The following is a 12,567-nucleotide window of genomic DNA, read 5'->3' as shown; positions in this document are numbered from 1 at the left end:
CTAACAACAAGCTAACATTGCTATCATGTTTACACCAAATCAGCCTATTTATTTGCTTGTGGCAGCTAAATGAAGCAGCAAGTGAAAAGTAAATGAAACCCTTCGCTTCGCGTTGGGGTTTCAATCATCCTGTCCGGATTTATTTCTCAATAAAAACCTCTCGACCCGGTCACTACTTGGCTGTTTTGCTAACCCTCCTCCCGGTCTTGTCCATTTGTTTTCAACGAAGCCTTTGCTAAATCAACATGATGGATTATCATATACGCGTTAAGATGTGTGTATTTGTGTGTCTTATCGATCATAAACAAGAGATTCCGGTTTACGGGCACGTTTGTGTCGCGGTGCTACTCAGACAACAGCTGGGACACACACAGCTAGCTGGTCCGAGGCTCATGTAGGTTTAGTGTTCAGCCACAATGTGAAAGCAATCGTTATGACTAAAGCTAACGACAGCATCTGTTAGTCTCTTGGTCTCTTAGCTTTCTCCTTGTTATCCCAGTACCAGAGCTAACCTGGCTGTTGATAAATAGTAACTTATTACGTAGCTGTAACATGCTAATGACGTCATGCTAACTTGGCTGTGGGGCTTAGCTGTGGACATTGTAATGACTTTCAAGATTGTGTGTGTGTGTGGGGGGAGGAATGCTTTTTTCAAACCTTTCAAATCGTAAACCAGAGCTTTAAGTGCACACCAAAACAATTATGGGGCCGGTGTGTAGGAGCCATTTGTGTGTGTTTGTTTCGACCACTGGGGGGAGTTTGGTTTGTGTCACTGATTGCAGATGGGCACCAGGTGTGTAGATCATTTTTTCATGTGCAACTTTCAATAAACGACAACAAAGAAACCTAAGACAAACTCTCATTTGTGTTCGATGGAAACGCGTCAAGAATCCGCCTCTCACCTACCAAGTGACTGAATTGGACAGTCACTACAAATCATGACATAATTTTTTATTAATATAGTACCTTCCAGTCTGTTCTTCAGAAACTCATTATCTATTAAATATAGTAGTAACTACTCTCATTTTGTGTAGAACGTTGTAAAGTGTTATTGAATGTCATTTAATAAACTTTTCTATTGTTTTGGTCAAACTATGAGTATAATACTGATAATGTTTGTCAAATGATGAAGTCAAAACAGTTTGAAACATTCTGTTCTGATCAACATTTGCTGTTTACATCAGTGGTCCAGCTAATCTTCAGTAGATGGATAAATACCACCCACAGGTAAGAGGAAAAAATATATTTTTATACCATGGTTTGGGTGATAACTGGATCCTGATTGGCTGCAGGCTGTCCATAAACTTTTGGTATACCAACACCTCTGGAAGTACTCGAGGAGTTCAAGTGAAACTGTCCGTTCTAAATTAATGATCCTGTTTCCATAATGAGTGGGACTGGCATCAGCTGGATGCTAACACTTACAAGTTAGAAATAAACTGAATGAAATAAATAAAAACACTGAATAGAGTCCTTCAGTGCAGCATCCTCTGAACACCACAGGATGGAGCCATTTAGATTCACAGAAAATGTCTCAAAGAACTGACATTTCTTCAGATTTATGCTGCTGCTAATCTTCAGAGTTAATTAACTAAACTGTTTAAGTCTCAGTGAAGGGTTTGAATTGAACATATGGAAAAGCAAGACAATGAACCGACCCCAGAGCCTCTAGAGCACAGTTTTGACTCTTCAGTCCAACAGACAGGAGCTTCACTCCTGAATCCTTCAGGCTGTTGTTACTCAGGTTCAGCACTCTCAGATGGGAGGGGTTGGACTTCAGAGCTGAGGCCACAACTTCACAGTGAGTCTCTGAGAGTCCACAGTCCCAAAGTCTGTCATGACACAGATATTACAAACATGTTATTATGAAAGAGGACACTTTATAATTACTTATTACACGACTCTATTGAATGCTGCTCTCTGATTGGTCCATCGCTGCGTTCTACGGTCCGTTATTTCTGTATAATGACCGTCGTCAAGTATAACAGACCATTGCTATGGACGGCGCTCTGGTCCGCCCTGGCAACATATAGCAACATAAGCCAGACTAGGGCTGTCAAAACGAACTTCGCTATTCGAATACAATTCGATTTTTTTTTTTAAAAGAGAAGATTCGAGTGTGGAAACTGACGTTCGAACTTGTGCCTTAGCAACGACGCAAATCAAAGTCAACGTCAACGTCGTGACGTTCGGCACTGTTATGGTTACAAGATGGCGGGGAGCAGCGCGCCAACAGACGCAGAGCTGGAAAGCGTAACTCCTGGAAACTTAAAAAGCGTCGTGTGGAAAAGTTTTGGATTTCCATCAAGGAACGGGAAGATTACATCCAGAGAAACCGTCATTTGCAAGTTATGCTGTAAGTCGTTAAAGTACCACTCGACTACGAGCAACATGAGCGCACACCTCCATTCAATGCATTATTCGGAGTACGCAAAACTGTTAGCGACTGAGGAAGAGCCACGGTTAAAACAGGCAAGAATGACATCGTTTTTGCCTCCCTCCTCATCTCGTTGTCTGCCAGCTGCTCGGCAAGAGGCGATAACGAAAAAGCTGACTGAGTTTATCTGCAAAGATATGAGGCCAGTTAACATCTCGCAGGGAGACGGGTTTAAGGAGTTCATCCGCGAGATTGAGCCAAGGTACACGATTCCCTCTCGTGGGACCATTACCAACAGAATTGTGAAGCTTTATGATACCACTAAAGAAAACATCCGTGAAATTATTAGTGGACAATCGATCGCCCTAACCACAGATGGATGGACATCAGTGGCCACGGACTCATATGTGACGGTCACAGCACATTTTATAAACGAGGACTGGGAAATGAAAGATGTCGTTCTCCAAACGACAGAATTAAAAAAAAGCCACACTGCCGAGAATGTTGCCGAGGTCATAGATAACATACTCCGAGAGTACAACGTCAGTCATGAGTCAGTTCTTGCCATCACCACAGACAACGATGGTAACTACATTAACGCTGTGGAGAGGCACCTGCAAGTCACCGATCTGCCCTGCATGGCGCACACTATTAACCTGGCTGTGAGGAGGGGGCTAGCAGTGCGAGCTATTGAAACTCCGCTCAGCAGACTTAAGGCCACAGCACTACATTTTAACAAGTCGCCCACGGACAGCTACCTCCTAGAAGCTAAACAGAAGCTGCTTGGAGTTAAACCTGCCCAGCTTATCAACGACTGCGCAACTCGGTGGAATAGCACTTATGATATGGTGTGTCGGGCAGCTGAGCAGCAAGCTGCGGTTGCAGCTGTTATCATGGAAAAGAAACTTTGTCGTCTCGAGTTGAGTACCAGTGACTGGTCCCTCATGGAGCAGGTGAGAGCGGTGCTTAAGCCATTCAAAGTGGCGACTGAGGCTTTATCAACACCCCGATTCCCAACCGCATCAGCCGTTCTCCCCCTGAAGTTTGTTCTTCAATCACAACTACAGACCTCCACTGACGATCCAGCTGCAATCCGAGAAATGAAAACGAAGATTTCAGGCGATTTAGCAAAGCGTTATGGGCAGGACAAAGATGCCTTCATGTTGCTTAACTCCGCAAGCTACCTCGACCCACGCTTCCACCGGCTGGTTCACCTAACACGTGACCAACAGCAGGAGCTGCGAGGGAAGGTAAAAAAGGAGCTGATAGCGATAGCGGAGCAAAAAGAGGGAGACGGGGGCAACGAGGCTGCGGACTGCCAGCACCAAGACAAAACAGCTCTCGGTGCTATGGGGGACCTGTTTGGGGACATTTACAGTCAAAGCACAAGCACAAACTGTGATAGAGCACTACACAATGTCATTCAACAAGAGATGCTCATGTACGAGAGAGAGACCCCTCTGCCCACCCACAACGACCCACTGGCATGGTGGAAAACGGCACAAGTGAGATTTCCTCACATAGCTCTGCTGGCCCGAAGCTATTTGAGCATCCCTGGGACCTCGGTAAGAGCAGAAACTGTTTTCTCCACGGCTGGGATTGTAGTGGATAAAAAACGCTCTGCACTAAATCCAGAAAATGTTGATCGTCTGGTGTTTCTGGCTAACAACTTGAACATTTAGGATAAAATGTTGCTCTAATCTGTTTATGTTGACAACTGTGACAAAATAGATGTTCATTTGTTTGGGTCTGTGTCATGGTTAAAAGTTTACAAAATGTTGCACTACTGTAAAAGTACAGAAAAGATAACCAGTGTTGTTTGAAACTTTGTCACTTTAAATGCTGCTGCCATAAGCACCTTTTATTTTCGTTCCGTGTTTGGGCCTGTTGGTCAAAAGTTTACATAATATTGCACTACTGTAAAAGTACAGAAAAGATAACCAGTGTTGTTTGAAACTTTGCTGTTTTAAATGCTGCAGCCATAAGCACTTCTGTTTTCGTTTTGATATGATTTAATTTATTTACTTAATCCATGTGTTAATAGCGGAGCGGTAAAAAAAATTGCCTGCTTTATAAATGAAGAGTTGTCTTTTTGAGACTTAGGATGTGTGTATTTGAATGATTGAACATCAGCTTCTTCATTAAACATCACTGCTTGAATATTTCTGGCGTTATATCTTATCTATTTATATATATTTATTATACATTTCTGGCCATATTTATATATGTGTATCTGGCCTAATAACATTTCGATTTCCCTTCATGAAGTTTTGTATTGATTTGGTAAAACTTGTTGCAAATGTTACATAACAGATTTGGTTGAAGTGCCCTCTAGTGGACGTGGGACGTAAGCCTAATAATAAGCTGGTATCGGTGTATATAATAATATAATAAAAAATTTAAATATTCGAATATTATTTGAATATTTAACATAAGAAGCATTACAAATTCGAATATGATTTGAGGGGAGGATTGACAGCCCTAAGCCAGACAGCTGGACTTTCAACGCGTTACACCAACCACAGCATAAGAAGCACCGCTGACCAGCTCCTCTCTCAGGCCGGCCTTGAGATTGAAAGTGAAAGTGAAAACTTTACCGAGTAATCCTTGTCGCTGCTGAATCATTGTTGGTGATTATTTATTATTTATTTCACTCGTAAGCCGTGTAATAAGCGGGACAATGTATAGTTAGTCGGTTGTACGACAACCTCCGAACTATACATTATCCCTTACTTCATGCATTTGATGTCAAAACAGTTTGAAACATTCTGTTCTGATTGACATTTGCTATTGACATCAGTGGTTCATCTTATCTGTGTTTGACATGAAACAGTTATTCTCATCACTCTCTAAAACCTGCAGACTTTAAATCTTTGTTTTATTTTAATCTTGCAGATTAAGGAAGAGAAAATGTAGTTACATTTGGGTTTCCATGATGTCCACAGTGTCAGTGTGATCTGATCCTATGTCTTTTGCCAAAAAGTTAGATTAGTTTATGCCCAACACAGTGTTAGCATGAGGGTGAGAGTGCCCAAATTAACATAACTTTAGAAAGGACTTTAGAAACATCACATGAAAAATGATACAGATCTTATTTTAAACTCTTCAGTATAGTGGTTAAAAAACCTCTTTCATTAGTTTCACCAGGGTTTCTTCTATCAACCAAAGAAAGATTAATAGAAGAAAAACTGTCAAATTTAATGATCATTAGAAATAAATGGAATTACTGAGTTCAACAGCCTGACAGTTATAAACACATCCAACTGAAACATCTACATTGTTGCACTCATGGTAAGTGAAACATTTTTTAAAAATAATCACAATTGTATTTAAAAATGTAACCGCTATTTCAAAATAAATTATTTTATAGTTTGTATAGCTGAAGAATTAAACTGCTAATCTACACTGATTTATAATGTTGATAATCACATCTGGACTCACCGAGCCTTCCTGCAGTTCCTCACAGCTGGAATCAGTCTCCGTCGTCCCTCCTTTGATGTTTTGTACTTCCACAAGGAAAACTCATCCAGAACCTCCTCTGACATCTGCAGCATGTAGGCCAGAGCTGAGCAGTGGATCACAGAGAGTTCCTTCCCTGATCTGTTCTCTGACTTCAGGAACTCTTGGATCTCCTGATGAACTGAGTGGTCGTTCATCTCCATCAGACAGTGGAAGATGTTGATGCTTCTGTCAGGAGAGACATCATCTCTGTTCATCTCCTTCAGGTTGTTGATGGCTCTCTGGATGATTTCTGGACTGTTGTCCATCTGACCCAGCAGACCTCCTAAGAGTCTCTGGTTGGACTCCAGAGAGAGGCCATGAAGGAAGCGAACAAACAGGTCCAGGTGGCCATTTTTACTTTCAAGGGAATTCTCCATGGCGCTCCTCAGGAAGTCATCCAGGGACGGGTAACGGGTCTCATGGCCATCAACGCCTCTAAATAAAAGCTTGTGAATCTTCTCAAGGCCAGACTTTGGTTTTGAGTCCCTGAGTGTGAAGTCTTTTAGGAAAGCCTCCAGGACCTTTGTGTTCCTGTTGGTGTAACAGTGGAACATGTAGACTGCAGCCAGAAACTCCTGAACGCTCAGATGAACAAAGCAGTAGACTGTTTTCTGGAAGATCACACTCTCTCTTCTGAAGATCTCTGTACAAACTCCTGAGTACACCGAGGCCTCTGTGACATTAAGACCACACCGCTTCAGGTCTTCTTGGTAGAACATGATGTTTCCTGTCTCCAGATGTTCAAACGCCAGCCTCCCCAGCTTCAGAAGAACTTCCCTGTCAGCCTCCGTCAGCTCCTGTGGACTCGTCTCACGTCCCTCATCGTACTTCTGCTTCTTCCTCTTTGTCTGAACCAGCAGGAAGTGTGAGTACATGTCAGTCATGGTCTTGGGCAGCTCTCCTCTCTGGTCTGTGGTCAACATGTGGTCCAGAACTGAAGCAGTGATCCAGCAGAAGACTGGGATCAGACACATGATGTGGAGGCTCCTGGAGGTCTTGATGTGTGAGATGATTCTGCTGGACTGATCTTCATCACTGAACCTCCTCCTGAAGTACTCCTCCTTCTGGACGTCAGTGAAGCCTCGTACTTCTGTTACCCTGTCAACACGTGAAGGAGGGATCTGATTGGCTGCTGCAGGTCGGGAAGTTATCCAGACGAGAGCTGAGGGAAGCAGCTTCCCCTTGATGAGGTTTGTCAGCAGCACGCTAACTGATGACTTCTGTGTGACATCAGACACGACCTTCCTGTTCTTGAAATCCAGTGAAAGTCTGCTTTCATCCAGGCCGTCAAAGATGAACAGAAGTTTACAGACAGCGAGCTTCTCTGCTGTCACCTTCTGTAATGTTGGATGGAAAACATGGAGCAGCCTGAGAAGACTGTACTGCTCATCTCTGATCAGGTTCAGCTCCCTGAACGAGAGCAGAACCAGCAGACTGACATCTTGGTTTTCGGAGCCCTCGGCCCAGTCCAGAGTGAACTTCTGCACTGAGAAGGTTTTTCCAACTCCAGCGACGCCGTTGGTCAGAACCACTCTGATGCGTCTCTGTTGGTCAGGTGAGGCTTTAAAGATGTCGCTGCACTTGATTGGAGTGTCATGGAGGGTCTCCATCTTGGAAGCTGTCTCTAGCTGTCTCACCTCATGTTGGGTATTAACCTCTTCACTCTGTCCCTCTGTGATGTAGAGCTCAGTGTAGATCCTGTTGAGGAGGGTTCCACTTCCTGTTTCATCACTTCCTTCAGTCACACGTTCACATCTCCTCCTCAGACTGATCTTATGTTCATCTAAAGCCTCCTGCAGAACACTATCAGCTGAAAGAGAAGAAAATATTCTGGGATTAAATTGAGAGCAAGAATCTTGATTAAATCAAAAAGTTCCTTTTTCAGACATGAAGACATCAGCAGACAGATGTACAGTCTTACTTTGTACAGTGTTGGTCTGACTGACTAACACTGGACAGCAGGACAGCTGCTCCTCCACAGAAACACTTCCCTCTGTCTTTCTGAAGAGATAAAGGAAAATCCCTCAGATTAGAAATCACAGATCAGTCTGACAAAAGAGAAGACAGACTGTAAACATAAGTATGTCTTCTCCAAGCTCTGAATCTGGACTGAACTCCCAATCACTAACAGTTTGTTTTTGTCTGAGTCACAGTGGAGCAGTTTGCATCATTTGATTTTAGTAAACAAACTTATTTTAATCGGAAATTTTATTACACAAACAAAAAGGGCCACAAAACATGACCTCATTAGCAGCTACTAAAAACTTAAACCATACTGGACAAAGTACATGGCCACGCTTAGTACAATATACCCTCCTCTTTTTTCAACAACTGTGTTTGATAAAAAAGGTTTGATGAAGATAAAAACAATGTCAGAGTGAAGATTTTGGGACAGTTTCCATGAGATACTTCCAGCCCTCATCAATGGAGCCTTTTCCTTTGCAAAGATATAGAAGAAATCCTCACTTGTCATTAAAGCAGAACATAAATCCCTCATTTGTGTCATTTATCTATCTGTAAAATACTTGGTGCTCCTCATCCTGACATTCAGTGAAAGTTGTAATTCTTGTCTTTTTAACAGATCATTTGATCATCTGCAGTAAAGACATTGGGACGACTTCTGCTCGTTTTCATTCATCAGTAATTCTTCCATCGCAGCAAAACACGTTGCATCAGCCATCAAACTCCTGAAGGTTTAACTGAGCAAACTAAACACTTTTAAGACTAAATTTCTCTAACAGACACACAATGAATGAACCTGAAGTATCTCACTAGCCAACAATATTTAGGCTACACCCCATGATGCAACACTCCGGTGTACTCAAGAAGAATATCTGATGTTGACACATAATTGTCTCGTCCCTACGTATAATACAAGTCACAAAGTTTTAAAATGTGATTTACAGAAAAAGGATTTTGTCCTATATTTGGGCAACTACAGTCACATAATGGTTATGATTTAATTATAAACTGAAGTTAGTATCAGTTCTCTTACTGTGTGTCTGAGGGTCCAGGTTCATCACTGAAGTTCTGAGGTGGTTCTTTGGACGGGTCACTCTTCATAGACGGACAGCTGGAGACTGGAGACTCTGCTCCATCCTCCTCTTCCTCCACACAATCACTCATCTTCTGCACTTCAGAAAGCACTGAGGTAAATATGTAGCACATGGAAGGAGAACAACATGAAGACAAGGAGGACAAACAGGTGAAACAAGATGCAGAGGAGGAGGGTGTAAAATGGAGATGGTGAAGCCTGCAGACTCATCACCCAATGTGATGCTAAACAAAAGTGACATTTACAAAGATCGGCCATGTCTCTGTCTAATTAAAGGGACGTCCCTCAGTATGATGTCCTGCTCTGTCCACTCAAAACAGAGACTCAACTAACTGCCTGCACACTTTCTCTGTAAGTTGTTGGTTGCTTCCTCCATTTTTCATGTACCTGGATCACCTGCTCAGGTTTGTGGTGTGATCAACTTATGAGCTTCTCTCAGTTATTCTTTGCTCTATAAAATGTAACTTCACTGAATAGTCCTGCAATAGATGACATGTTTTCATAAGCTTCTCAAATACATACATGTTTTGTGATATCTCATTTAAATTGGTGTTTATCAAATACAATGATTATTTTGAAATCTTTTGCTTGAAATTAGCAAAACTAACAAAAAAAGGTTTGCAATATGTTTTCAACCTCAAACGTTAGAGGCTCATAGTCCTCAGTGTTAAATATTACACATTATGTTAATATTTAACAGCAACCCTGATCCTTTTGATGAATTTATTTTATCTACACTGATACAACACAATATCTTGAATGCCTGTTCAGTTTGATCAAGTCTATAAGACCTTTGACCGTTAGATGTTTAATTAAGGCTGAACCTGCTGATAATGATTCGCTGTGTAACTATTAAATCATTTTGTCAGCTGTACCTGAAGTTGTGGACAAAATATTGAATATAAAATTCAATCCAGTAAAACAAAACCACTGTCGTCTTCTGGACTTGAGTCGGTCTGAGAGGTAACCAGTAACACTGACAGTGAGCTCAGAACATGAGAATCAAACGAGTCTGTTCAAGAGTCTCAACCAAGACTGAGAAGAGGAAAGTATCACATATACACCACATACAGTCAGAAGTACTGATCCGGATCAGAGACTTTGACCACAGAACAATATTCATGTAGAAATAAAACTCACCCTGTCTCTGACTTCTTTTCCTGCTGCTGCTGCTGTCGACTCAAAATGAACTCTGACTGACTGAACACATTCACTTTTATTGTTTTATTGTCCCTGTCCTGTTTTCATACACTGAACCTGAACCACCTGCTCAGTGTTGCTCCTCCTCTCGTCATTTACTGGAAATCATTGTGGACTTAATCAAAGTTTCTCCATGACCATCTCCCTCATAAGTAACATAGATAAACCAAACACAGCAAACTGAGTTAAGATCACTGTCAGACAAACTTCCCCTCAGAGGCGGGCCGTACTATTAGGCAAACCAGGCATTTGCCTGGAGCCCCGGGCCCCATACAAGGCCCTTTGGGGCCCCCAAATTACCCTCTTTATATTTTGTTCCCATATTTATTGTTTTTATGAAAATGTCTTCACAACAGTAGCATCGGGATGTCTAATTTGATCAATAACTCATGTTTTGACGGTCTTTCTGCCAACCGCGCACCCCCCTTCAGTCTGCACTACATGGACTATTCCATGTGACGCATCACGCTCATCACGCTGCACGTATGCAGAAATGGTTACGGCGCATAATCCAAAACAGTAAACAGCGGTAAGAGAGAGAGAAGAGATAAATCGAGAGAAATGAAGCGAATATACGAAAGCGGGTCACAGAAAAAGAAGAAGAGGGACCGAAGGCAGGAGTTTATTTCAAAGCTGTTGAGCTTTTTTACAGGAACCGCGGTGGCAGCGGGACCGTCGGCGGCACAAGAGCAGCCGTCTACACAGTTTGACCCCCGTATATAGCACTATACCACCAGACAAATCAGTCTGCAAGGTATAAACCGCAAGTAACGAGACAGTCCTTGTTTCTTTCAAACTTTTTTTTTTTTTTTTTTTAAATAAATCTTTATTTAACCCTGGAATAACAAAGTATTTACTAGTATTGTATTTGGTCATATGAATCTTTGTCAAGAGTTGAAGAGTCAAGATTATCTTGTCAGTGAGAACATGCATTAGTCGGGCTGAAGAAGATCAGATCCTTTCATAAAAACACATCATCACAAACTCATCTGGAAGATGGAAGCTACGTTTCAGGACATCTCTTCACGTTTTCACTCAGAAAACTGAACTAAATAAACTCAGAAATATGTGGAGAAAAGAAAAAATCACTTATATTTTTCATTTATTTTTAATAAAGAGAAAAACACAACCGTCCACCTTCTGAGTTCAAGTTGATCTCTTATACAGAACTGAGGCGACCGCCGGTGGCGATAGAGCCTGACGCAGTCTACAGCTAGCTAGCTAGCTAGCAGCACCCGCAGCCGTTGACGTGTTTTTCTACATGTTGAATTAAAAACAGACGTTTTGTCGCTAAACGTTCATCACCTGGTCAGCACTGCGTTACTTCACATTACCTTGTTCTTGTCTTGTTGCTTCCTCAACCTTCTTCTTGTCCTTTTCTCGACGCCTGACGGTTTGATTCTTTGACACATCTTCGCCTCCAACTCGTACAGACGTTGACGCTCTGGCCCCGCCCACCGGCCACGTTACGTACGTACGTCACCGTCACGGTCATTGTTGCCAGGTTTGGATGAGACAAACACGATGAGCCTGTCAACAACAAGCAGGCTCCGGTGATGAGGTGAAGATAATACGGAGGAGATACATTTCAGTCCCTCTCCCTCCTCAGGTGAAAGAGCTGAACTGCAACATCTTCAATGAGATTTATCAAACAAACCGATTCTTGAGACTTTAACTTTGATGTGAATAACTGTGGTTTGAAAGTTTGGATCATATGTTGTTTCACTGTGAATCAGTCCAACTGTTCTGGACTGACATGCAGGGCTGGCTACAGTCCAAGAGGACTGAACCATCACCACTGACACACAAAACTGTCAAGTCTGGACTCTATGATCAAAATGGGGATTTGGATTTTGTTATCGATATTTTACTGTTATTAAGTCAATTCTTGATACATAAATGCAGATACTTCAAAACTAAACCCTGTCTGATAAACATGAAGAATGAGTTAAAAGTGCAAAGTAAATCTGTCGATTATGAAGATAAAACAGCTGTCAAAGTATTCTCTTTATTCACTCTGTACACATTAATGTGAGATGAGCCCTGCTTCCTTTAGTCTCTATCTTATCTATTTATTATAATGATTATTATTTACATTTTTTATTTGTTTTATTCATCTGCGTCCTTTTTACTCGTCTCTGAACGAGTTGTATTTCATTTCATACTCTGAACCTTTTCTGTCTCTCTTGCTCAAACAGAAACTGAGTTTGTGATATGATGGTTGAAAGTGTCTTTTTATGTCTACATTTGCCTTGTTGAATAAATATGTATAAAAATAAAAATAAAAACAAGGCAACGGGTCACTGTAGATACCTGGGTTGCCAGGTCAGAGCAGAGGTCAGGCGTTCAGTCAGTTCCACATACGATGCATCAGTCTGGAGCCCCCTAGTGGCCGCGGGGCCCTAAGCAGGGCCGGCTCTGGTTACGTCTCATC

At 42.0% G+C, this 12,567-nt stretch overlaps 1 protein-coding gene across 4 annotated transcripts in view; it reads right to left on the bottom strand.

Annotated features, from left to right (window-relative positions):
- LOC311249190 (protein NLRC3-like) overlaps positions 1 to 11,793 on the bottom strand; it is a 34,190-nt gene extending 22,397 nt beyond the window's left edge. Inside the window, exons 1-5 of one of the 4 annotated variants that reach the window (XM_084340042.1) lie at positions 10,074 to 11,793; positions 8,874 to 9,024; positions 7,800 to 7,879; positions 5,819 to 7,688; positions 1,659 to 1,832 (exon numbers count right to left, since the gene is read on the bottom strand). In XM_084340042.1, coding sequence (XP_084196168.1) covers positions 1,659 to 1,832; positions 5,819 to 7,688; positions 7,800 to 7,879; positions 8,874 to 9,004 — 2,255 coding nt within the window. In that variant the 5' untranslated portion in view covers positions 9,005 to 9,024; positions 10,074 to 11,793. Of the gene's footprint in view, positions 1 to 1,658; positions 1,833 to 5,818; positions 7,689 to 7,799; positions 7,880 to 8,873 lie in introns of all 4 variants that reach the window. The other 3 variants (XM_084340041.1, XM_084340040.1, XM_084340043.1) reach the window with 3 other exon arrangements.
- Positions 11,794 to 12,567: the final 774 nt, after the last annotated feature.

The sequence above is a fragment of the Pagrus pagrus genome (genome assembly GCF_965226575.1).
Source record: "Pagrus pagrus genome assembly, chromosome: 20".
NCBI classification, from domain to species: Eukaryota; Metazoa; Chordata; class Actinopteri; order Spariformes; family Sparidae; genus Pagrus; species Pagrus pagrus.
The sequence above is the reverse complement of the archived record's forward strand: the minus strand, read 5'-3'. Positions and strand labels throughout refer to the sequence as shown.